At 41.2% G+C, this 27,189-nt stretch overlaps 1 protein-coding gene across 7 annotated transcripts in view; it reads left to right on the top strand.

Moving 5' to 3' along the window:
* HECW1 (HECT, C2 and WW domain containing E3 ubiquitin protein ligase 1) overlaps nt 1-27,189 on the top strand; it is a 359,806-nt gene that overhangs the window by 167,360 nt on the left and 165,257 nt on the right. For all 7 annotated transcript variants that reach the window (XM_069812200.1, XM_069812217.1, XM_069812185.1 and 4 more), the window contains 2 exons: nt 3,302-3,626; nt 20,741-20,848. In XM_069812200.1, coding sequence (XP_069668301.1) covers nt 3,302-3,626; nt 20,741-20,848 — 433 coding nt within the window. The remainder of the gene's footprint in view (nt 1-3,301; nt 3,627-20,740; nt 20,849-27,189) is intronic.

Below are 27,189 nucleotides of genomic sequence, written 5' to 3'. Positions count from 1 at the left end.
ATAGGAAATAGCCAGGCAGTGCATCAGTCACCAGTGCAGCATTGGCACCTTCAACTTAGGACAAGCTTGAGCTCATATGTTGAACATAGCAGATGCATTATGTACTTAAGTGTGTCCTTTTAGGACAAAATCTGATAATCCAAGACAAAAACGTTGAAAGGTGTGAGGAGAAAACCATCTTTCCTCTTACATGCGTAGACGCCCTGATCAACAAAGGCTCTTCTCACTCCTAACCGTCATACAAGTGAGTGAGGGGAGTGGGGGGGAAAGTGAAGCCTGGGGGTCATTTGGTGCAGGGAGTCCATGGGTGGAAACACCCCTGGAAAGACTGACTGTAGAAGCAGCTATGGAGTGACTGTTTTGAGCCAGGAATGAAGAGGGATTAACTTCTGTTGACAACCAAGCTTAATCTGTTGTGCTGTTGGGTCAACATTTGGCTGTTAGTTGTTCTTGCATAATTTACACCGTGCATTAGAAATGAGAGTATAGTTTAGTGCGTATAGTGTACACACCTCTGCAAAGGGATAAAGAGAATAAATATGAATCTCAAGCCCCTAAAAAAGATTTTTTTTTTTATATACTAGGTATCTATGACAGATTGGATTGCTTCCACAGGACATCAAGAGGATGTCTTTTGCAATTTTTTGAAGCTGTCTCGCTATGGTTGGGACTCATCACAAGGGCTTGGGGGCTTTAGACAGTTGCATGGAAAACATGCAAAGCTGGTAATAAAATGTGTAGTAACTATTTTTCCTAACCTTTTTTCTACTTATTCATATAGCCATACTTGTATTTTGATGCCATTACTTAATCCAGATAATTATGTGTGACTACTGTCCCATTGTTTGGGATTTTTTCAGTTTGGGGATTTTCTTTTTTGCAGATTAATGTATTTGTGTAGGATCAATGTTGGAAATATGAGAGACTCAGATTTCTGAAGAATATAGCCTTCTGGGTTGCTTTCAGATTATGCCATTTGTTTCACTGGCATCAACATACAGGAAAATGGGAACTTACAGAATTAGATCATAGTGATGAATTTACTATTTTCATTAAAACTGCTTAAAGACATGCTGAAGCTGAAAAAATTAAATGTTTAAGTCTAATTTAATTTGAAAGTATGCAGTTAATTAATACTCTACATCCATTAACATTCAGAAATGAAAGTATCTGCAGAACCACTACTCCCTGGAGTAATTTGTCACCAGAAATAAAATGTCTGCCTTTGAACTGAAATAGCTTTTGGGTAGCATGCTATGAGTGAAGGAACCCATGATAATGATACAGACTAATCCAGAAGAGTGGTCTTGAAGTTCTTTGTGTTGCTACCTCACCATTATAAAACAAATCGTAGTTGTCTTGGGTACTGTTGTGACAGTAGATGCCTCCTTCGCTAAGTGACAGAAACTCCTATCGATTTTAAATTAACTGACTAGAGTGTGGTAATTGTGCATGTCTACAAGTGCTTCCCAGATTAGAAAATGTTCACAGCATGTGAGACACTGTTTTTTGATGAAAAAAGATGCATTTTCTGTTTACAGGGAATATCGGTCTTTATACGATGAAGTCAACTCTCTTTTCAAACAGTGAATAATTGTAACTGTTGGAAAAGAAGCAGCAAAGATGCAATTAGATGCATAGCAAATGTAACACCATGTACTTCATTCCCCCACATGCTTCCTTCCTCCTTCTATTTCTGTATCTCTAATGTAGCCTTTTGCATATTGGTTCAGTCTTGCCAGCACTTACTATAATGTGTGGCATTCCTGCTGGAGCTATTTTTGCTTATAAACGCTGTTTAATGCAGTATGCGAGGATTTGGGTCAATGGACTGTAAGCGTTATAGGGCAGTGTCTGCAAAGTGACAGGATATTCTAGAGGTACAAACATGCCAGTTGAATTTTTTATTCTCTGTACAGTTCTTGTGCAACAGAATCCTAAGACACAATAATAGGTCTCTTAATACCAATTTTTGTGGCATAATTAATAAACAAAAGATTTTTTTTTTCAGGACTTAGTGTTATTCTGTGCTACCATAACCTTAATAAAGCCAGGGTTGGGTAACTGCTTGGCTGGACAGAGGAGCTATGATTTTTCTTCCGCTTAATTTGTTTGAGTTCAAAAGGATGATTTGACTTCTGATCATGTGAAAAGCATTTCATAGCATACTGGAAAGCTGTCTGGTTTTGTATCTAAGGGACTTGACAGCATGGCTGGCAACAGACGGATAATGGAAGGCTAATGAATAATGAAGAGCTGAGTGATTGAAATAGCAGAGCTGCAAGGAGGGAAGAGGGAAAGCTGGGAAGGAAAATGGAAAAAACAAACAGCACAGAAGTAAGGAATAACCAGTATTTTGATCAGTATCAGAGGATGTCTTCACATCAAAATTTAAGCCAGTCATAACTTAAGCATTCTCCATCTGCCAACTCACAAGAGCTTTTAACTCATGTACTGTGACACATTTTGTACAAGTCACTCAGCTTGCCTTGAGGAAGGAGGGTAGGTTGGAGTTTAAATATTTTTTCAACTGCTAGGACAATGACTACTCTGCAGTAATCTTCTCAATTCCTATTAATTGTCCGGTGCATTCCCAAATTCCTACCAGAGCAGGTGTGCATAGTATCTCTCAGTCTACTGCAAAAAATGGAGCAGAGCAATAGCATTGGAAGCTATCAGCTGTACTGAGAGACACTGCAACACTTAGTTTGTATTTACACTTAAGTGAAGACAGCTCTATTTTGATAATGGGAATAACTCCATTTTCATGGCTCTCACTGTTCAGATCTCCAGCAGGGAGGAAGAGCTCTTACTCATTGCGAACCAGTCTCTCCAGATGGGATATGGTCTCTGGGGTGACTGCGCTTCAAGAAAGATTCCTCTGGAAATGTAACAAGAATTACTGGGAAGAAGACTTTGCGTGTCAAAAGTGGGAAGACTATCTCCTGATGTTAAAAGAGAATGGCTCTCTAGCAGTTTGATAGTCATGATGTTCGTGTCTGGATGCACACATTAATGTGGCGGAAGCCAGCTACTATTAATTTCCTCACACGCTGCCAGTTGTGGCTGAGATTGGTGATGCAAGGCTTGCCCTTAAACTTGTTTTCATGCTAAGAATTACAGAGTAGGAGTTGAGTTAGCACTATGTTTCCTGCTACACCTTTTCATGCCTCTTTTTTGCAATGCCAAATGGAAAAAGATCTGCTACTTTCTCATTCTGATATACTACTTTTCCTGAGCTTTGACATCACTGAAAAATGAATAATACTGTAAATACTATCCTTTCTTTTTTTCCTTGCAGAATCTGTACCAAAACAGGTTCCTGGGCCTGGCAGCCATGGCGTCTCCATCTAGGAACTCACAAAATCGGCGCCGGTGCAAAGAGCCTCTCAGATACAGCTATAACCCTGACCAGTTCCATAATATGGACATCAGGAACAATTCCCATGAGACGGTCACCATTCCTAGGTCTACCAGTGACACAGACCTTGTCACTTCAGACAGCCGGTCTACCCTGATGGTCAGCAGCTCCTACTACTCCATCGGGCATTCACAGGACCTAGTGATATACTGGGATATAAAGGAGGAAGTGGATGCAGGGGACTGGATTGGCATGTATCTCATAGGTAAGTCCCCCTTACCCCTTCCCCTTTGGGTTTCTTGCTGCCTTTTTTTAGTTGTAAGCTTTAGGGTAATATGGGCTAATGGTAATAATGAGCTGATATAGCTCTGTTGAGTATAGTCTTTAAGTGGGTTTACGTATTACAAGATTTTTTTCTGCTCCTGAATTGCTGGTTGCAGTCCTGGCACTCACTTTTTCTTCAGCAGAGATATGAGAAGGCTTTCTGATGGTTTCTTGAAATTTCAAGATATTTTCATTTTAAAGCCATTTGGATTTGGGGAAAATACCTCCTGTATAAAGACAGCATAATATTTTCAGGGTTTCCTCTTGTGAGTCCATGAGTAATCTGTGACAGATGAGAGGTTTTACAAGTCAAGAATATGAATCATTTAAAAACCTTGTGGAACAGAATGCCTTTTTCTGTATAGCCAAAGGATATTTTGATACAAGCAATAATTATAGACTGAGGCATTCTGGAGTTGTCCCAGAAAGTTTTTCTTTTTTTTCTGGTGTCTTGGAAGCTGTATTCAGCCATGTACATTAGCATATTTTTGGCATCTACATCTAGTAAATCCAGCCCCACATAAGAGTAATAAGAAATGGTTTCAATCCACTTTAACCTGATTGTTTCACTTCAGTATAAAATTAGCATTTTTTAACCTTTTTTTTTCCTATGGAAATAGTCCTACTGCCTAGACTGAAGTCTGTGTTAACTCTTTGCTCACTAGTAAGTTTTGAACATGGCGGATCAGTTTCAGACACATTCCTTTGTGGATTAGAGGTCTTAAAAATGTGAAGTTCTTGAATGCTTCCTGAAAACCTGTGACTTGATAAAGACGACAGACTCAAATTGGTGCCCCAACAAAGGGAAATGTTGGTAAAACGCAGCCCTTATCTGTTTGTATAAGTGTGCCTAGCACTAAGCAGGTATTTTAGTTCCAATAGCACTGTGTCATCTTGCCCAGATAGCGAACCAAAACTAGTTAAAGCATATGACGTTGTGAGTTGGGCTTTTGGAGCAATCATAGGGGGGCATCGTAGGGAGCTACGGTGTTACTTAAGTGCTTTAGTGGATAAAACTGTAAGGTTTGGCATCACGTGCTGAGGATGTTGGGAACACAGATGTTGGTGACGTAGGCGATGTGAGAAGGTACTGGATGGGAGGTCTGGGCGTGTAGAGGAACCATGGTGGCACAGTGTTAGGTGCTGGAGAATGAGTTCAGGGTATGAGGGTCAGCGACAGGAGGGTCGCTCTTTACGACATGGAGGGAGAGGAGTTAAGGTTACAGTAAGCCAGGCTGCAGTACTTGTTCCCATAAGTAACCTCATAAAATACCCTGCTTTGAAAATAAAAGTAGGCTTCTGAAATTTAAAATCTTTTAGGAAAAAAGCAGAGACTAGATTTAAAACAGAAACTCTGAGAGCAGTCTGGTTCGTTGGCCTTAACAGAATTACTTGTGTTTACAGTTAAGCTTGCAGTTGAGTGTTTTACTGGAACGGATGAGAAGACACAGCAGCTCCCAGTACTAGGCACTAAGGAATACTCTGAGCCTATTCTGCAGTAACGCAGGCACCTCACGAAGGACTGTATTGCTTCAGTAAAAAGAGGGAAAGCATACCTTCTGGTGGTCTGTGGAGTCAACAGAAAGTGCACAGAGCTGTTTCACATTGAATGAACCTGTTCAGCCAGCTTTCATAGCTCAGACACTGTATTAAGGGCTGTGAAGACACACCCTAAGTTTTTTTTTGATACGTAACCTGAATACATAGAGGTTTAACTGGGCAGAAGAAAAATCCACCCTGCTACTCCTGCTTAATTTACCATATCAAACAGGATGTTGCTCCAGACACCCCAGTAAATTAGAAGTGCAAATTGTGAAGTGTATCCTTGCCCCTGCTGGCTGCATGCCTGGTGTTAATGGCAATAGTCAATGTCTCGTTCCAAGGAACACTGCTGCCAAATGAAAAATGAATACTCTGTCCAGTCCCCAAGAAACCAACAGTTGACCCTTGCTGTCTTTGAAGGTGTTTTGTCTCCAGCCTCTCAGGTTCCCAGTCTAAATAACTGAGGAAATAGCAGGAAGCAGCACCCCTCATTCCTTTTTGCTCTTCCCACTCCTTCCCTACCAAAACCTAATGTAATGTGAGGTTTGGTGGTTTGGTTTCCTTAAAGATAAAACATGGGAGACTGTGAAGATCACTTGGGTTTTGGTGTTAGTTTGACATGCGAAACACATGGAAACTATGAAGGTAACTGGCACTATGGCTATATCCACATTAACAAAGTAGGGCGAACCGGTAGGAATGGGTCTGCAGAAGGAAACATCTGCTGAATGCATTTCGGGGGCCTGGCTTTAGAACGGTCTCAGTCTGGCAGACTGAATGCCCTTGAGTCACTGTGGTGCATCTTTCAGTTTAGCTTCATCAGGAGAGAATTGAGTGTGCCCAAAGATCATCACACAGTCTGGTGGTGACAAAGTGGGGACAACTGGAAGGGTCATTACAAAAGCATGCTTCTGACCTGAAATAAAACGCTGATGCATCATGTATTCGATGTTTGTGACCAATCTGTAGGGGTGGGAGATCCAGACATCCCTAATGGCTTAGATTTGTGTGTATGTTTGCACAGATTTTATGAGCCTGCACTCCTGTTTAAAGAGGGAATGCTCCTGGCCTTGTGGGTATGACCTTCACAATGTAAACTGATATATGACTATGTTTTGAATTAGCAGCCAGACTGGAACAAGAGAACCAAAGAAACTATGAGCTTTTCTGAGTCTGCTCAATAGAGGATTAGTGTTGAAGCCTATTATTACCACTTGCATGGCAACAGTGTTAACTATGGCATTGCTGCTGGTCATTCTAGTGTTTGTCTCAAAGCCAGCTTGTGGATACAGCCCAATCCTTTTTGTGATTGTTTTGGTTGGTGAAATTTGAGCTGAAGGTTTGAATGTAGCAATATTTAATATTGTGGTGAGTCACGAGAACAATGAGAAATTATTTGCATCATTGGGGTATCAGGCGGTGAGTTGTGGATTTTGTTTAGAACTCGGTGTGGGATCATTAGACTTGGTATTTGTTGTTTGTCTTGTGGGAGCTCCTGGGTATCCCAGGAAGGGACTATACAAAAGCAGAGCAGAAAGCAGTTCTCACCTTTGAGGAGTTTAATCATTGCCATTGTAGTATTCTAGGAAATATCTCAAAATACGAGTGTTGGTTTTGAAATGCATAAAACTTAGTCTGTTCTCACCACCGCTGCCATCACTAAAATTTTGATGATACCTAATAAACTGTAGGCTTCAGAACAAAGATGTTCCAAGTCTGAAGAAATACAGATGATATAAAAGGCTTCCAAAAGAAAAAGAGCAAAAATAGTGTACCTCATATGTTTTAATAGCATAGGGTATTTTGGGATGCTATTCAAAGGTTAAAGTGACCTGAAAGAAGAGTTAAGGGAGTCCTCCCTGTATGGAAATTCTGGCTGCTTGTTCCTCATGTGAAAGAGCCACAGCTGCTTTTATCACAAGGTATCTGTTTTTCTCCTCTTCAATCTATGTGCACATTCTTAAGGGTGGCCAACTGGGAAACAGTCTTTGTAGAAGCAGGTAAAAGCTGGATTTAGAATTGGTTATTAGAGTTAACTTTCGCTTCTGGTCTCAGGAAATGGACTAGGCAGCCAGTCAATCTCTTGTAAAACAGTGTAAAAAATGGTGGTTGTGTCTTACGGCAAAAAAGCTGCATGAAAACATCCATACACACCTATGTGATTTTGATGAAGGGCTATACAAAAAATCCGTAGTTGAAGGGAGAATAGTAAATGTTGACTCTGTTAAAATATAGACCTTATTACTTCAGTGCATTTTAAGACTAGCTGTGGTAAGATGACAAAAAATATGGGAATTGGAAGAACAAGCCTTTCTGGGTGTTTAAGACAATACTGCGCTTTCAGGAGTAGGAATTACATTTCATTCCTGCTAAGCTTGAACACTAGAGATGTTCTAACTTCCCTTTGTATATACTGTATATCAGCTCTGAGCTACGAAGAGGAACTTGTAAATTCTCTAACAAATCACCTGAGATGTGCATTTGCCTTCCCTCAAGAGAACTATAGTATTATGAATATCAGCAGTCTTTCAGAAACACATCCACAATCAAAAATACATGTAAACACTCAAAAAGAGTTCTCTGAGAAATTAAAACATAACACAGCTCTGTTGCTATTTAAAAAAATCTCTGAAATTTGAGTTTTCTTTGCAGAAAAGCTATGTGTAAAGAAGATGCACACTGGAAAGAAAAAAAGTGAAACCAGAATAAAGTTATGAATAATGAAGATAGCATGTTTGTATATTTTTTTTAAAAAGAACTCTCATTTAGTGGCTACTGTGAGACAGATGGAATATTTGCAGTTATTTATCTCAAGGTTTTCTCCTCCTTTGTTATCTCGTCTACTATTACTATTTGCTAGAGTATGAAGCCTCTTAGATAAATTAATATGGACTGCTGGCAGCTGCCTGTAGATAAAGAGCTATCTTATAATTGCTGCAGTAGCACTTTAGCTGCTGCTAGATTTCACTTCTGACATCATCTCCATATCTGATGTAGAGTAGCTAATGAGAAATGTTTAAACCAGACTTTTGAAAGAATTGTTTGCTCCAGTGTCTGTGCACAATGATGCTGGGAATTTATCAGAGCTAATATTATACTCTTCTTACCCATATGCAGTAGGCTTTTTTCTTTCAGCATTTTCTTATGGGAAAGCAAAACATTATTAAAGGCTATTTATTAAAAGTTTCTTCATACACGAATCTTGTACAGTCCAATTTCCTGTCCATATCTGGCTTTTAACAGAGCAGTTCCTCTCGAATTTATGTAAGTAGGAATGTCTTGACCTAATTAGTGACTGAAGTTTAGCTTTAAAACAGCATGTTTTCCTCCTCTGTTTCAGCCTTTGATGTTATTTCTCTCCCCAAAAGGCAATTCACCATAATCTGATGAATCTAATTTGTAAAGCTATTGGTTAAGAGACATTTAAACATTTGTTTAACATGTTCCAGGTTGATTTTAGCTTAGAAGGCCTTATGTTGCTGTGTTGCCCACTGAGGCAAGTGGAAAGATCTACGTTTTTCCTGCCATCAGACTTGGATCAGAACTTGTTTGTACAGCTATTTTACCAAACATCTGATGCGTACAAGCAGAAAGTGTCATACGCTGCCAGCAGAGATGGAAAATCTTAGAAACAGTAATGTGCATATAAGGCTAGGAGTTACGGGTCCAAGCATTACAGCTCTAATCCCTGATTTGGGCTCTCTTTGTGCATTTGGATGGTTGGTCCACCTCTCTGCTTCAGCTATCATAGAATCATAGAATGGTTTGGGTTGGAAGAGACCATAAAGATCATCTAGTTCCAACCCCCCTGCCATGGGCAGGGACACCTTCCACTAGACCAGGTTGCTCAAAGCCTCATCCAACCTGGCCTTGAACACTGCCAGGCATGGGGCATCCACAGCCTCTCTGGGCAACCTGTTTCAGTGCCTCACCACCCTCACAGTGAAACTTCTTCCTTACATCTAATCTAAATCTACCCTCTTTCAGTTTAAAGCCATTGCCCCTTGTCCTATCACTACACTCCCTGATAAAGAGTCCCTCCTCATCTTTTCTGTAGGCCCCCTTTAGGTACTAGAAGGCTGCTATAAGGTCTCCCTGGAGCCTCCTCTTCTCCAGGCTGAACAACTCCAACTCTCTCAGCCTGTCTTCACAGGAGAGGTGCTCCAGCCCCCTGATCATCTTTGTGGCCCTCCTCTGGACTTGCTCCAACAGGTCCATGTCCTTCTTCTGTTGGCGGCCCCAGAGCTGAACGCAGTACTTGAGGTGGGGTCTCATGAGAGCCGACTAGATGGGCAGAACCGCCTCCCTTGACCTGCTGGTCATGCTTCTTTTGAAGCAGCCCAGGGTATGGTTGGCTTTCTGGGCTGCAAATGCACATTGCTGGGTCATGTTGAGCTTCTTGTCAACAAACACCCCCAAGTCCTTCTCAGGGCTGCTCTCAATCTGTTCTCTGCCCAGCCTGTATTTGTGCTTGGGGTTGCCCTGACCCATGTGCAGGACCTTGCACTTGTCCTTGTTGAACTTCATGAGGTTCACACGGGCCCACCTCTCAAGCCTGTCAGGGTCCCTCTGGATGACATTCCTTCCCTCCAGCGTGTTGACTGCACCACACAGCATGGTGTTGTCAGCAAACTTGCTGAGGGTGCACTCAATCCCACTGTCTGTGTTGCTGACAAAGATGTTAAACAGCGCTGATCCCAATACTGACCCCAGAGGAACACCACTTGTCACTGGTCTCCATTTGGACATCGAGCCATTGACTGCAACTCTGAGTGTGACGGTCCATCTGTCAAATCCATGTCTCACCAGTCTAAAGAAAAGGATGTTGTGCAGGACAGTGTCAAATGCTTTGCACAAGTCCAGGTGGATGATGTCCATTGCTCTTCCCTCACCCATAAATGCTGTAAACCCCATTGTAGAAGGCCACCAAGTTTGTCAGGCACAGTTTGCCCTTACTGAAGCCATATTGGCTATCACCAATCATCTCCTTATTTTCCATGTGCCCTAGCATAGTTTCCAGGAGGATCTGCTCTGTGTCTTGCTGGGCACATAGGTGAGACTGACTGGCTTGTAGTTCCCTGGGTCTTCCTTTTTTCCCTTTTTAAAAATGGGTGTTATGTTTCCCTTTTTCCAGTCAGTGGGAACTTCCCTGGACTGCCATGATTTCTCAAATATGATGGATAGTGGCTTAGCCACCTTATCTGCCAGTTCCCTCAGGACCTGTGGATGCATCTCATCAGGTCCCATGGACTTGTGCACTTTCAGGTTCCTTAGATGGTCTTGAACCTGATCTTCTCCTACAGTGGGTGGTTCTTCGTTCTCCCAGTCCCTGCCTTTGCCTTCTGTGTCTTGGGTGGTGTGGCTGGAGCTTTTGCTGGTGAAGTCTGAGGAAAAAAGTTGAGTACCTCAGCCTTCTCCATGTCCTGGGTAACCAGTTCTCCTGTTTCCTTCCAGAGAGGGCCCACATTTTCCCTAGTCTTCCTTTTATCACCAATGTACCTGTAGAAGCTTTTCTTGTTGCCCTTGACATCCCTGGCCAGATTTAATTCAGGGCTTTGGCTTTCCTAACCTGATCCCTGGCTGCTCAGACAATTTCTCTGTATTCCTCCCAGGATACCTGTCCTTGCTTCCACCCTCTGTAGGCTTCCTTTTTGTGCCATCTGTAAAACAAAACTCTTCACAATGTGCCTGCTTAGAGTGAATTTTGTTGACGTTTGGATTTCTTGTGTCCTGGGGTTATCCATCTTCCGAGTCTTTTTATGACCTTTGGAACAGAACCTCGCTCTGGTCTTAGGGCTTCTCCTCAGTAGGTCATCTTGTAGTTGGGTATCTTGCCAGGCTGGGGACAGTGGCCGTGGCTAGCTGTGATCGTCTCAGCAGGTTAAGTTTTGTTAGACACCTGCAATTCTGTTCTCTCCATAAAACATCGACAGAGGTGCCCAGTGGCCAGACAGCTTTCGCTGAGCACAGCACTATTTATTTCAGGAATAAAAAGCATCAGAGGAGCAAACCTGTCATAAAAAAAACCAATAGAAAGCCTGCACAAATGCTGAACAGAGAGGGTATCATAGGCCTTGGAAGATATATTAGTGCAGTGATATCAGTTCTTTGTTCCAATGTGGCTTACCTTTACCTGGCTGCTCTTGGATCCAGCGAGAGTGACTTCTCTTTACCAGGCTGAGTCACTTTGCCTTTCCCAGTTCTGCATCTGGTGGACCACTTCAGCCAGACGAAACCAAGATATGCTGTTTCCAGACCCATGAAGTGTGATGTGAACACAGATTTTGCCTCTGATTCACCCCTTTATAAGTAGATACAGTCAACACTAAAATGCAAGGGTGTCTGAATATTCCCAACGTGTATGGCTTCTGATCCATTCTCCCTTTCAGTGCTTCCAAGGTTCACCTCCGTCATTTGTGTCATGTTAACGTTGTTAGTAGCAATGCACCAAAAAGCTTTTGTAGAGGAGTTGGTGCAGTGGTGGTGTGCTTTATGGTCTCTCAGGGAAGTCATGGTAAAGAAGCCTGTAGGTTGCAAGTTCTTTTCCTTAAATATCTTTAATATGTGGTAGAGGTGTTTACTGTGTGCCAGAAGATTCCCATTTTAATTTAGTATTTCTCCATAAAATAACAGCTATGGTATTATGAACCTCTTTCTAGGTGAATGGGTGGAAAGGAGGTTTCCGCTTTAACTGTCATCCTGAATATCAGGAGAGGGAAATAATGTAGACAAGGGAGTACATCAGTCTTATGCCTTCTCAGCAATTTCCAGGGTCCTTATGCCCATGGATAAAACTGCTTCTGTGCTGTGCAAGGAGGACCCGTATTGCTGTATAGCCCAGACTGATCCTGAAGCCAGTAACGATCACCGACTATAGCATTTCTGAAGAAATCAGTCAGTGGGGGATATTGGGGCACCAAAAGCCAGGTTTTGGCCTCAATCCTGCGAAAGAAGCAAAATCCATGCAGCACATTCAGGCCATTGACTGGGTAGAATCAGTCACAACACAAACTGTGGACAGCACAAGCATAAAATTCTTGTCAGGATAAGGTTTAAAGCAGAAAGATTTGTTCTGTAGAGGTTGTCAAGCTAGCCGTGTGTATTTTGAAGGTTCAGCATAGGCTTTTCTTCTTTTAGTTTTCTAAACCAAACTAAATCGTTCCCCCTCCTTAGTGTTGATAACATTTAAACACGCTGTTCATAACATTTGAATATTCCCATGCTGCCCTTCACAGCTACTGTAATGGCTGTGTATGCGTTTAGCTTTTGTAATCTTTCTCATCCATTGATCTCTCCAGCCCTAAAGATATTTTTTCTTCACTGAAGATCTTTCACTTTGTAATAAGCTTATAATTGAATACTGTTTTTCAGATAAAATCACTCTAGATTCTCAAGAGATTCTTTGCACTGTGGTGCTTCAGTGCACACATCTGAGTTGTGTTTGGAGGGTTTTTTTTGCTGCTGTATCAGATCACAAACACTTGTCAAGTTACTGTCTGCTGTTGTGTCTTTCAACATTGCTATAAGTCCCATTTTTCAAATAACTGCAAATTATTTCCCCCCTATTTAATGAATGTTGTTAACCTGGACAAGTGTCATCCTTGTTCACATTTCAGATCTTCCTATGTCGCTTTATATCACGTCTTTATACTGCCTTGGGCCTGCAGCATCTCTTATTTCAGGATCTTCTAGCAAATTTCATGGGTGCACTGTTTTTTCCTAATCTTCATTTTCCACATTGCGCTGTAATCAATTGGGAAGCTTCCACTGACTGTGAGAACTTTGGAACTGTTGTTATATTGAAAACAAGCAAACAGAACTCTTCCATGTTGTACCTCACCACACATTGCGTATCTTCAGTTTTTCAGTACGCACTGAGGCAGTCATGATCATCTTTGTTTGGATTCCTCCCTCTCATCTTCAGTTCTGTGTGCAAGCTGGATGTCATTAATTGTGGAGAAGTTTGTGCAATGCATAGCTCAAGTATAGCTGTTGCTGTACTAAAACCCAGATGTGGTCCATCTGCTACAGTGGTGAGAATGAATCTGGAAGTGCAGGAGCTTTAAAGCAGAAGTCTGTAGCTGGGACAGGTATGGCTGAAGTAGCAATGAGAGCTATGTGGATACTCTCACACTTTTAAGTGTATGCAGAACCAAATGGCACCAGTATTACTGGATAGATGTCCATTCCACTGCAACCTAACACCTGCTGTGGGTTTTTTAGCCCCCACAAGCTGTTAATGCTGAGCCCCAGTTCAGCTTTTCTCTTTCCCCATTCTGTCTACGTTTTCAGCAGAAGATTTGTGGTTACTGGGGAGAAATGATGAGTGATGGGTTGCACTGGAGCACAGATCCCAAACACCTCAAAGATACCATAGAAGAATAGGGCCCATTGCCATCAGCTCTGCTTTTAGCCAGAAGCTCCACTGTTGCAGGGAAGGAGAGGGAAGTCCCTCAAATGACAGAGCTCAGACGTTCAATGTGGTTAGCTCAAGTGCAAGGAGGGCAGGACAGTGAGGAAGGACTGGATCCACAGTTCATCTAGACCCTTCTGAAAACCCATAGGGATATCAGCCCCAAAATTTAATAGGGTCTCTGTAATTGGCAGTCTTGTTTGCTTTTTTTTTTTGGTATCAGTGTCATGAAAGATGAGAATGATATCTCCCAGCAGTATTTTGGAGGCTGCTGAAGTGGTAATGGATAATGTCATATATGGCTGTGAAAGTAAGGTATATGTTCAAAGGTAAAAGTATTTTGCTGAAAGTTGTAACTCCTTGATTTTGGGAGTGGACAACAGGTGTCCTTTGGGTTTTATGTGTAATTCTTTCTGCTTCAGATTAGGTAGTTCATGTTTTAAACCTACCGTGCCTACCTTTCTGTGTGCCTAGAGCAGTTTTACTTAGGACAGCATTTTCTGCCTTCTGGGACCAAGAATTGTTGCAACTTCTCCAGCTCTATCCCTGTTTTATTACAGTTTATGCTGTTTTATCTCCCTACTTTCCTTTGGTCTTTCTCTTGCCATGTCTTCCTCTCACTGCTGTTCTCCATTCATTGTTCACATTTTCTCCCTCCCAATTTACTTTTCTTTAACTGGGTAGGGGGTTAATTTTTGTGGGATTAAAATGGAACCATTCATGTACTTGAAACAAAGCACATGCATAGCTCTTAGATCAAGGACTGAGGTTTCAGCACCAGGGCAGGATTAGCCCTTGTTTTCCAGTTCTCTTCTACCCAAGAAGCTATAGAAGGAGGGATGCTAACTGTGAACTGCAGTATATTCGTTGTCTCCAGCAGAAATTGGCAAATGAATTAACAGTGATATTTCGATCCATGTTAGACCTGGATCTGTAGCTGCTGAAGTCAGTGGAAGCGTTCCTATTGACTCCTATAATGATAGCTATTATTTGTGTGAGGTTTTGTTTTTTTTTTTACTATGGTATCTTTGTAAGTAACAAATGGCTATCTGCATCTTCTGCATACATTTCTTATTAATAGCTCCTCCCCTGCAGAATGATGACCCCTTGTATTGTACAACTCTTTGGAAGCACGGTTTCCAAGGGCTAGGTTTTTGCAGTGCTAAAGGGTTGCAAAAGGGGACACTGGCATGGCCTGATACAACTCACTATGAGCTGCCATTGTGAATTGCAGAGGCTGTTGTCATCTTTTTGTGTTCTTCAGGTGATAAATTGGGTGGTAAGAGAAGAAACATCAGAAATGGGAAGGTTATCCATGGCTTACACTTGTATTATCTTGCAAAATAATTTTATTGATATTCTGTGCTTTGCAATGTCCATTTACTGCAGCTTTCCATGCAAATTGCACAACAGATCAACCAGAGCTTGGCCTCTTTTTACAGAAAATTATTTTTAAGAGCATTTTGCTAACTATCTTCATATGTCATTATAGTACAGAGATACATATTGGCCAAAAGGACTTCTAAATTCCAAGCTAAAGCAAATTTGTTTGGCTAAAGACTATAAGTTCTTCTGTAATTTCAGAAGTACAGCATTTCTTATTCATAAGGGATCAAGACATGAAGCGTAGCTTCTATTTTTACACCATAATTGCATTAAGCTTATAGAAAGCAAGTGTTGTAGTATGTAGTGCTAAATCAAATTAGTGATGGATAAGAGACTGGAATAGTGTGTCAAGTTCAGGCGCCTGTCTGACATTGTGTTCCTGTCTCATGTTAATTATTTGGTTCTTTGAAGGTAGCCCAGGTTGTTCTAAATTATGTAGTTGTTTTTCTTGGGGAATATGGAAAGATAGGCTGATCATATATATCAGCAAAATACTATTTGAGAAAGGGGAGTAGGTTTTTCACTTCCGCCTCTTAAGTAAAACCAAACTGACCAAAAGGGTCACTCAGCTGTTTGTAATTTGAAGTCCATCAGTCCTTCTGAGGAAGATGTATTGACTATCTGTTTGCTTCTCTGTAGGAATTTCAGGCAAGCTTTCAAGTACTGAGGTCCTGTCTGTTTAGTGTAGGCTGCTGACAGCACTTGAAGTCCCCATTACATTTTTTTACAGATCTTTTTGAGAGGTGGCCTTTATCAACATTTTCCCTAATTCCTCTGAAAAATGGCATGCTTTTTGTCAATTGGTTGCTGTCTTTCATCTGGAAGATAGCTTTCTTTGGTGGCCATGGTTCTTTATCTCTCTCTATATATAGTGCTTCTGAAGTATATTGGGATCGCTCAGCATGGAAGTGACAGCGCAGAATATTTTTAGCAGTAGAAGGCTGTGCTTGGAGGTATCTGGTTCGGTGAAGACAAGCAGTCTGTCAGAATTGCTGCTGGTTCCCAAAGCACTTGCTAATGTTTGCCTCTAGCATGCCTTGGTCCTTCTGGCTGGTGCTCAGGCCCCGGCTGCCTGGCGCCTGGTCGTGCATCACCTTCTACATTTCCTCTAGGGACTGTGCGAGGTGCAGGAGGTCTGGCTGCTGCTGCTCCTGTCCCAGCACAGCTTTGCAGGTCTGCAGCTGCCATCCCTCTCACCAGCAAGAGGCAGCCGGCACGTCTGTGTGCCCCAGAGCTGGGGAGGCAGAGAGCAATGTCTGCTGGCTCCTCGTCTTAGATGCCCTCACTGTCCTCGTCTCCAGCTCCAGGACCAGCTGATGATGTTCAAAGGGGCAGCACATCCCGAATGCTCCCTCATTTGATGCTTTCCTTGATTAGCTATTTACCATCCAGGGAAATGAAGCAGCAGATCTGAGAGCCATCACAAAGTGTTTGCTTTTTGGCCAAGCGGGACCAAACCCAGGCTGTGCAGTGGATTGCCAGCTAAGCAGAAAGCTAGTTTAAAGGTTAATCTCATTTCAAAAATAGAGGGAGGGAGATGCATTACAATGCTTCATTGGAAAAATGTCAAAAGCCATTAGCTGCTGGCTGAAATATATGAAAGGGAGCAGCATTAACTCTGCTCTTCATTTTGTGTGGAGGTGAAACGAAGCATTTCACCATTTACCTTTGGGAATTGAGATGCAACATGTTTTTAAGGTCAGTTCCTTTGTTACAGGGATTCTCGGTAGAAATATGAAATAAAATTTGTTTTCCTTTGCACGTATTCTTTCTCTTTAACATACCATATCGTCTGTTCACTTACATATGGCATGAATGTTGATAAACATATGTACACATATATGCACATACGTAGTGCACTAAACAGCTGTGTATTTCACATGCACGATTTTCTTTGTCAATGTGCTACATATGTAATGTCCATGTTCTGGGAATAGCATGTCTGAATAGTATCATCTGCCAACTAAAACAAGTTGATCAGGCATATTCATACATTCCAACTTCCTGACCAGTTTCAACTATTGCTATTTTTAACTTGCCAGGGGATATTTCTTTCTTATCTTTCACCTTCCAAAAATACATACCTTCAAAAACTGAAGGAGAAGGATTTCCCTTTTGGACCTGCATGTATTTTTCTAGAGCTAAAATTTGTTTGGCTTAAAAATCCCAATTAATGTGAATTTCTGTTGGACTGAAAATAAGTTTTATTTCTTCGGAAAGAGGGAAGTACTTAGCTTTTCAAAAGTGACAGACAGGGCTTACATCTGGCTGCGAGAAGGATCTACATACTGGATTTCTAAATCATGAAATTTGTAAATATTTTTTATTTACAAGAATGTTTTTATACTTAAAGGCTCTGCTGCTCCTACGTGGGGTGACCTGCATATTGCAGAGCTCCATACACTCGTACTAAAATATTCTTTCCACTGCCTGAGCCTGTATTTCATCAGTGGCCGCTGTTCATAAACTGTGTGCGCTTGACTAGCTCCATGTGTGTGTATCCCTTCCCTGATGTGCTTTGTGACCTGACCTTTTGCTCTGGATGCTGTCCTTCCCACACACCCCTGTCTCTCGCCTCCGAGGCAGGAGGCAGCGTGCAGAAGCTAGTCGGTGGGAGCAGCTTCTTCCAGCTTCCCCATGGTCTCACCTGTGAGCTGTAACCATAGACAGACTGGCTTGATTATCCCTTCCCTTCAGGGGTCTTCTACCTGGGATGCGCAGATGGAGAGTGGTCCTTTTTCTCAGCCTAATTTTCCAGGCTTCCTGCACGTTTCCAACAAAAGGGAGGAAAGGGCTTGCTGCAGTCATCCCCACTGGCTCAGCTTGCAATAGGGATGTGATTTGGTTTGGGTATGGGCATATGTCGACATGTCTGTCAAATTAGAGAGATTGTGTGATGCAGAGTTCACACTGCCTTTGTGCCAGCTGTGGGAAGCAGACAACAGCTGATGCAGTGGAAGTGCCAGCTGGCCCCCACAGATACTACGTATGAACACAGCATTTTAAATCTGATTCTGGGATCTCTTGTGGCACTAAACTCTAGCCTAAAATGTCTGCAATTTCTTAGGCAAGGCCATCCAGTCTAGCTCAGTTAAGTCTCCTTAAGCAACCATGGTATTTTATAAACAATATATCTTGAGGAACAGTAATTACCCATGCATCTTAATAACATGGCAGGTGTTGGAGCATCTTCAGCAGCTTACAGAGACTAAATATGACAAATAAACGTCACGAGTGATGAAGCCAGAGAGCAGCATGCCTGAGCTGAGGGATGCTCTCTCTGCCCTGTCAGGACGAGGGGCCAGGCAGGGTTCCCAGGCTTCAGCTCAGTGCAACATTTCAGTACATGCTCACATTTAAGTATAAAGTGTTTTCCCTGCCAAAACAAAAGGGACAGTTCATAGGTTTAAATCTCCTCATGTGTATGTAAGTGTTCCTACTTCTACAGAACTATGTGGGTAATTCTGGATAATCTGTATCCAGGATGGTCCTTTACTGAAGGTAGTCATTAGTAAGCCAAAGCTCTGAGAGTAATGGTGTATACTTACCTGCCCTCTTTTTATATATAATTTGGCATTTAAAAGAAGACACAAGCAGTTATAAAGTACAGAGGAAGAACAGAAATCATACCAGAGGATTTTACCGTTGAAGGGTTACTGCAGAGATGTACTATGTGAATGTGCTGAAAGGTTTCCACTTTAACACAGAGTGTGACACACAGCTAGTGAAATAATTGCTGACAATTAGCAAGTCAGCAAAGGGAAAATGTATTGTAGATAGTATTGCCATTTATAATTATCCATTGCAATCATTAATGACCCCTTTAAAAGGATTTCTACTGTAAATTCCTCAAGAGAGTGGCACCAAAGAGTTCAGTGCTGGTAGCCTGCTTACCTTCCTCCCTTGAGAGCACAACTATGTAAAACTAACAGGACAACATTGGCATCTGCTTGCTGCTTTATTCTTTCAGTGAAAGTGTAGTTTCCTTCGATTTAGAAGTCTATGTTGTTTGACATTTTTATATGTATATATATATATAAAAATAATATGCTAGTCTTTGAGTTTCTTGGCTTTATCCGTTGGGCTGCCTCTTCTGCTCTGCAGTTGGTCACACTGTCAATCTGTCCCTGTCCTCAGGCATGGTCTCCCTTGTTGCATGGCATCATCTTTGTTTTCTCATTGACCTACGTGGTAACGAAGCAAGTATTTCAGGGAGTTTACAGTTGATGTATTTTAATCTTGGATTGAGTACTTCACATTTTTCCTCTGCTTTTAGGGTGACTAGTAATTAACATAATTGTCTTCAGAACTGAGTCTCAGGACCCACCCAGGATTGTTTCCATAGCAAGGTTGAGTTGGTTAAAAAGCGTTCGTACAAATCTCTGTTAAGATTAAAATTGTTCTCATTGCCAAGAGGAAAAATCCAGGAGGTTGCTGGCTGGTCTCCGCAGGTAGAGATCGCGACCTTTTGCTTTGGCAGGGCACAGATGCAAAATCCATTTCATCTCACTGAACCCGGAGCAGTGAGGCCATGGCCGGGCCCATCCTGGGTTGCTGCTTCAGCCGCTTGAGTTCGTGGCCATTTTGGGCTCCTACAGGCCACTGCCTGTGAGTCCCGCTTGCCTCTGGCAGGCTGTAAATGTCCCCATATGTCTGTTTTATTTTTGCTGCGCTCTTTGTATCAAAACAACAAGTGCCGGCCTGATATGGTGGCAATATGTGCATTTTTGTTTGCTTGAAAGCCTGGTGTAAGCTAGTAAGTTGGCGAGCGTGGCCCTGAGGCTGCAGCACGGTCTCGCTGCCTGGTTTTTAAGCTGTTGGATAAAAGAGGGTCAAGAACCAGGCCCTTGCCTGGAGGCCAGGATGCCTTTGTTAACATCTACACTGCATAGGGCTTGCAGATTGGTCTGGAAAAGAGCTTGTTGAAGCAGTCTGAAATGAAACTTGGAAGCAGACTAAAAACTTACTTGTGAGGACAACCAGAAGGTCGCTCCTCAGGATCACTACCTGCCCACCTTTTATTTACACGCAGCCCTGTGCATGCAAGGCAGTTGCTTCCTCAGCCTTGGTTTTCAGCAACTTTTTAGAGTTTATTCATTTTTAATAGATTACTCCTTGATTTCTCTGAAGATCAGCTTGGTAGTCTGGCAGCTGCTAGGTGTCTCAAAACACTGCGAGGGGACAGTGTTTTGTTGTTAGTCGTTTGGTTTTGGAGGCCAAGAGCTGTGAAGGCACCCAGTGAATGGGATTCTTCAAAAATAAATACCTTTGATGTATGCTGCAAGAAATAACCACATCTGTTGTGATACAAGTGATTGTAGTACAGATGCCTACACATAACTATTTTCTGTGGGGGTTTTTTGAAGGAAGAGTTTGTGCAAAGGGGTGATTATTTTTTGCTATGTTCTCTCTTATGGCTAGATAATGTTTTATTAGGTAGGGGTTCATCTATGCTAAGCTAGGTGTTTTCATTTTTGAGAATTTTGTAGGGATGTATTTTTTTAAATTACATTTCAGAAAAAGCTGTGATTTTTAAGGAGAGCTGCACTTCTTAAAAATATAAATGAGTGAAAAAGCTAGTTTTTCAACATGTGGTGCCAAGCTGTCTAGCAGCTCTACTATGTTCTGTCAAGCCAAAGGCGTATTTTTAGCCTGACTCTGCTATGCATGTTGTCATAATAGGCACTTGATGAGACTCTTTTCTTTGTTTATAGATGAGGTCTTGTCCGAAAACTTTTTGGACTACAAGAACCGTGGCGTCAATGGCTCTCACCGTGGTCAGATTATCTGGAAGATTGATGCTAGCTCCTACTTTGTGGAGCGTAAGTATTTTTCCAATCCTGCTATAGTATAATTCAGTCACTGTAGAAAGATAATTGAACTGCTTAAGTTGTTCTTATGATGTTTTTATGCACAATATGTCCTTCAGGAAAGGCAAAAAATGTTACCAAAATCTTTGACTGTATTGAGAAGAACTGAAACATTTTAAGGAGTAGAAAACCACAGTTTCTGTGAGCAAATAAATATTGTGGACATTGTCTTATTTACTTTTTTTTTTATACAGTTATGAATAAGTGTTTTAATCCATTTGCTGTTATTTGGGCTATATCATTAGTAATTAGCTGCATTAACTTTATTATGGTATTAAGGAAAAGAGGAACTCGGGGCATATTCTCACTCCAGGAAGATTCACACTGACTTTCAACTGGAAAACTTCATGGTGCATCTGACTTCCACCAGATTCAGGTGGATTCAGAGGTAAAAAGGGTCGAGTTCTGATCATCATTGAGACTGATAAAAGTATAACAATATGTAGTTGCAGAAAGGTACACTGGTTTCAAATTAATTGTTCCTCATATTCATATATTACCCAGAGCATCTGATGCAATGCAGTGTAACTCTTTTCCACCCCGCTTCGCAATCAAAATACAGAAACACTGAATTTGCTTCTGCAAAGTACCTTGTACAGCAAGTTAACATTTTCAGGCTTGGCAGTCCCACATCCCTGACTGAAGTGAACCTGACCGTTCAAGCCCTTCTTCTTTTCAAAGAGTTACCATGTGCTAGTGTGAAAGGAATTCATGGTCGTCTTTGGAGAACAGAAAATAGGGTCCAGTCAAAAGACTGGACCGAGATCTATAGCAAAACATTTGTGGTGGAAGAGCTACATGTATCCTTAAGGAGGCATTAAGCATGAAGAAGCCTAACATGCAACAATTTCAGTTTTTCAATTGTACTGAATGTTTCCAATGATCTACCTTAGACTGCTGGGCAAAATTCAAAGTTTTGTAAAAGCATATATAAATTGCGTGACAGTCAGGTATATCTGTTTAAGACTGTCTGAATTTGAGAGCAATCAATGGAATCTTTGACATAGCCTAAATTCTAAAGGATTTGGAAAGGATATGAGTTATACTTGATTAGATTAATCTATGACTTTGACCTTAAGTATCTGGTATCAGTAAGGATGCTACATGCAGACATTTTACAGGTACTCAGCTGTAGAAACAGGTTATTTCTTTGCAGTATGAAGCATTGGTGATGGTCTGTAATTCCTAGTGTTAAGTTAAATTGAGAATGTTGTTCTAAAGAATTAAGGGAGCTGCTGAAATGTCTACAGGACATACGGGATGCTTATATCCTGTGTTTTGAAAAATACATTTATGGGAAATTGTTTAATATATGAGAACACTGGTTTTAGTTATCCTGATTTGGAGGCAGAAATACATTACAGGATCTAACCTTTAAAGCAGACTCTAATTTGCAGCTGCTTCTTTGAGCTGTGGTTACTAATCCATGAGACTGATCATGCTTTCTTTTAGCTGTTAAAGAAGTGTGGAGAGGAGATATAAAATCCCAGAACTGGGTTTTGATGAGGCCTTAGGACCTCAGTTTATTGAGGAAGGGTGGAAGTGGGACTGCGCTGCGGTAGCTTTCCTGCCTAATCTACAACAGAAAAGAAAGAGGCAGTGTGAGAAATGCTTAGGAGAAAGTCTATTCAGGTGGGCCACATTTCATTAAAGTCTCAACTGCACAATGAAATATGTCAGCTTAATAAGTTGCCCCCATTAGCTGAGACACAGTAGCTGTTGTTAATTGATTGCATGTACATTCTTCACTTGCCCTACCATAAGAAAATGCAACCTAGCATAACCATCTTTCATGGGTGCTTAAAACTAAGTCATACTACACTGTAGTTGGGCAGCCCACGCTTGACGAGTTGCTGCCTCGTGGTAATTTGTTATGCTGCCATGACTAGGTTGTGAATCTCAGCCCTGAGATTATGTACCAGCGCACTCATCAAGGACAAATCATTGCCCTGTCCAGAATTAAAATAGGAGAAAATGAAGTAGGCAGTAGTAAATAACAGTACATGCAGATACTCTTAGAGCCACTTGACTATTGAAGTGGGGAGTTAAAGCAGTGAACAATGTTGATGTATGTGAATTTTATATATCTGAAGGCATATCTGAGGGTTCCTGCTCATTGTTGTGACTTACATATGAAAGTACACAGCTTTGCAGTTGATTAAATGTTATGTTAAAAACTGCTGTATCTGAAAACCTCATGTATTTTCTATCCAAAGAGGATGGTGTAAACCACCTTCCTTCACACTTTTATTTTTTGGACAGAGATCTTCTTTTATGTTGCATAGCACACAATATGGTGGTATTTGCAGGAATCAGGATACTGGTCATCAAAATCAAACTCACCAAAGAAATCTATTTTCTTTTTCTTGCCATTCACTACAGAACTGAGAGAACCTGGAAGACAGGGCCAAGGGGTATGTTCAGTAGTAATGTGGTATAAGAATTGCCATGTTGGTCCAAAGTTAACCTGAGCTGGTGTCCTGTCTCCAAAAATGGCCAATAGTGTAGACTTGAGGAGGGTATAAAGGTAAGCAAGTGTTAGTGAGTCTTCCGCTGGAGTATTCTTAGCTCCTGTTAATCTGTAGCTCAGGCACTCCCTGAGATCAGTAGTCTTTTTATTCAGTGGTTGTCAGGGCATGTATTAGGTAGCTAAGATGTAGTAATTTATTTTCAAGGTATCTGTATTGCTTTACTATGCATTGTGTTATAGCTTAGATGGCTATTGATTGGAGTCTTGCTGATTATAACATTAATTCTGTATAAAACAGAGTAGCTCACCTGTGAAGGCAGCCCTTAATTTCTGCTTTTGCTTTTCTTGTGACTATCTGTATCTTGGTATCTGTTCACCACATGAGTCAGTATTGGCAATTTATCAACCACACAGTGCTTCAGAAAACGTTATGGTATTCACTGCAGTGTTTGGCCCATTGTAGCAGGCACGAGCCATGACAAAGGGGAAATCACAGTATGACCAAATAAAGAATTTGCCTTACATAAAGAATTTAAAGTTCCCAAGAACTTAAGGCACCCCACACAGACTGGTTTGGTTCCTATTCTTGAAACATATAAAGGTTTAACATTTTTGGTGGTGCTGTTGTGTGAGGTAAAATAGGCTCATTATCGGGGGACCATAGGGATCATCCTGTCCAACCTCAGAAGTCAAAGTTTTTCTTTTGCCAACAGTTAGACTTTAGGACTCCCCACAGGGTGTTTTTGTACCACACTTAAGGAAATTACCCTTATGCTGTGACCAGCCAGACACTTGACATAAAGAACTTAAAAAGACATTTCTGAACTTTTTTTATTAGAGAGCTATATGAGGGAACTAGAAAAATCAAAGGTATTAAAAGATTGGCTGATGTGCAACAGTGAAATTCCCATTAATATGAAAAAAGAAGCATTAGGAATGAGGCCAAGTAAATAGAGAGTTATTACTCATTTTCTGTATTTTGATTCTGGAGGCATATATAATGTGTTTGGGAGTATTTTGTTCAAAAGCCTTAATGTTCTTCAATTAGTTATCCTTTCTTTCCTGCATTTTTGAAAATTAACAAGCAAATGAAATATGACACTCTAACTATGTAACCTGTAGTCATCATACATAAAACCACTATTCAGGTGCTTAATAAAATACTGACTTCTAATCACTGTAGATAGTAATTTGCATGCAATGGTCTGGACCTGGAATAGGAGTGAGTAAAGGCAAAAGTGGCTGTAAGTTATTTTCTTCATAGTGGCAGATTATCACAACAGAAATCTTCTATTGGACGCAATTGTAATGATAATTACTGGCAAAACCCATCAGCCTGGAGGATGATGCTAGACAGGTATTGTGTACATGCTGCTGCTATGGGCAGAAGAAACTAGCGATACTGTGAGAGATTTGTAGAAGTGCATCAGGAGTGGCGAACACAAAGGAAAGCACAGCAAGAAATTGAAGCCATTTTTTGTGTTAACTGCACTTCTTGTACTTTTGTAAAACTGAAATTCTGCAATTTCAGATGCTGCTCTGTTGTTTAAGCTATACTTCCACGTTATTCTCAGTGGATTACCCAGTTGGAGTCATTAAGGGTTACTTTTTCAGGTATATTTAAAATCTCACTAGGTTAAGAAAATGTTTTTTGTGTGGTAGGTCAATGACAATGCAAAATAGTTTTCTCTTTTTGGAACATGCTTCTATGTTTTGGGGCTATTTGGGTAAAATACACATTGCTTTTGAATTTGCTGATAGCCTGGTTTAACACCATCTAGAGAGCCCTATCACTTTTCAAAACAAAGATAATTTCTTAATTCATACCCATACAGCATTTTCAGATACCACAGATGTTTAAAGTTTGTGTCAGTGATCTACTTTTTCACCTTGAAAAGGTCTAATATCTTTCCCAGAGAAGCCTATGCCTTTCCACTTTGCATATCACAAACTTGCAACATAATGTTGCCAGACAGATACCTAATTGGTGTGAGCCAGAGAGGGAGTTGCTTCCAAATTACAGCACGAATGCCAGCAGAACAGAACTCATCTCCTATTAATACCCAGCAAACAAAAAGCCTTAACAGCTGCAGAGGCAATGTTGCACTATGGCCAGTTTTGCATGTCTGTGGAAGTCTAGCAATTTGGGGTTTTATGACAGCCAGTGATAAACAGTAACCATCCACTGGAACCATGAAATGGCTGGGGCTTGGGGAGAGGAAGGAGGAGGGAAGAGAGGCTACATGCTGCTAGGGATGTATACTTTGTGTTAAGGCTTGGAGGGCACTGCAGTGAAAGAACCAGCCTATAATGGCTTTTCCAGGAAAGTAAACATGCTCTGCTTCACTACAATTTCTGGCACACTTTTTTGGCTTATACAGCAGTACAAAGAGAGAATGTGCAAGAGACCATTTCACAGAGGTGCGATGCAGCATTGTCCTGTAAGCACAGTATTAAACTAGCATATCCTTAAAATGATGAGAAAGGTTTTGACACTATTCAGAATTGCACTGAAGATAGCCAGATACCTGGGACCCCTGTTAATCTGCTGGCCTTTCTGTAGATTGTTTTACAACCCGGCAACTAAGAAAACCATTTCTAAGTGTAACCAGTCACCTGTGTGGCACTTTTATGTGGAAGCTTATACAGCAGTTGTTTAAATTTGTTGCTGTTGTTGTTCCTGCATTTTTATTAATAGGATGATAGGCCTTGCAGAGAACAGAAATTATTAGTTATTCCCATTGACTAGCAGGGAAATAATGGTAAAAAAAGCATGCGACTAAAGTCAGAGGTCTGAGAGATCCTGGTACATCTGCAGGGAGAAGGCATATGTTCTAGGTCATGGTCAATATATGCCATATGTGTGCTTTTGTGGAATATGTACAGAAATGTTCCCAAAACTGACAAACAATCAGCCCTTTCAGCTGGGGCACTCTCTAGAAAATATGTCTTTTGCATTGCTTTAGGAAGCCGATATAAAGGCCACTTTCAAAGTACAAATAATTGAAGGATGTTGTAGCCTCAAATGTTTCCAAATAAATGCGGCACAGTCATATCAACAAAAGCTTTAATGAAGCTGGAGTATTTGCAAAGTTTTCCTTTTTCTGGACAGACTGTTGACGAGCCCAGTTCACTAAAATATTTTCCTGTCTCCATTTTCATTACCCCAATGTCTCTCAAATCACATGCGCTTCACTTTATGAAAGTGCGTGAAGGGAGAAAATAGAGATAAGGCTGTTGGAAGTCCATCCTGCTATACCTTTGAGCAAATTAGACTATGCTGCATGACTTTAACTTTCAGGAGTCCACAGACAGTAAAAACTGGAGCAACACGGAAGCATCTTCAACAGTGTGAAGACTATTTAGCAGAATGATTAAAGGCGTCAGAGAAAAAACAGATATGAAGCAATGAGAGAGACTTGTGCCCCAAAACATGCATCTACTGCTTGTTTCTCTCCCAAGGAAGACATACCATAGTTTTGAGGTTCTTTCTCTTCATCTCCTTGCACATGGAGTAGTCTTATTGATGCTTTTTGATTATCTTCCACCCTACACACAATTTTTAAATTCCTCCTTCTTTTCCTCAGCCCGGTACCCTCATAGTAGTTTAATATTCATACTTGAGCTAGGCTTAGCTTTGGGAAGAGGTGAGCACAGTCTGAGCCTGGATGAAGGCACTTCCCAGTTCAGGGCTGTTGAAGTTCATCAAGAACCCTTTGCTTTGGGTCCTTTGATCATCCCTTTAGTCTTTGCCATTGTTGCATTTCCTGTTAGTTTTTCTCTTACAAAGTGTTTCTGTGCCAGGATTGTAGGCAGCAACCCG

The sequence above is a fragment of the Haliaeetus albicilla genome, chromosome 2 (assembly GCF_947461875.1).
Source record: "Haliaeetus albicilla chromosome 2, bHalAlb1.1, whole genome shotgun sequence".
NCBI classification, from domain to species: domain Eukaryota; kingdom Metazoa; phylum Chordata; class Aves; order Accipitriformes; family Accipitridae; genus Haliaeetus; species Haliaeetus albicilla.
The sequence above is the reverse complement of the archived record's forward strand: the minus strand, read 5'-3'. Positions and strand labels throughout refer to the sequence as shown.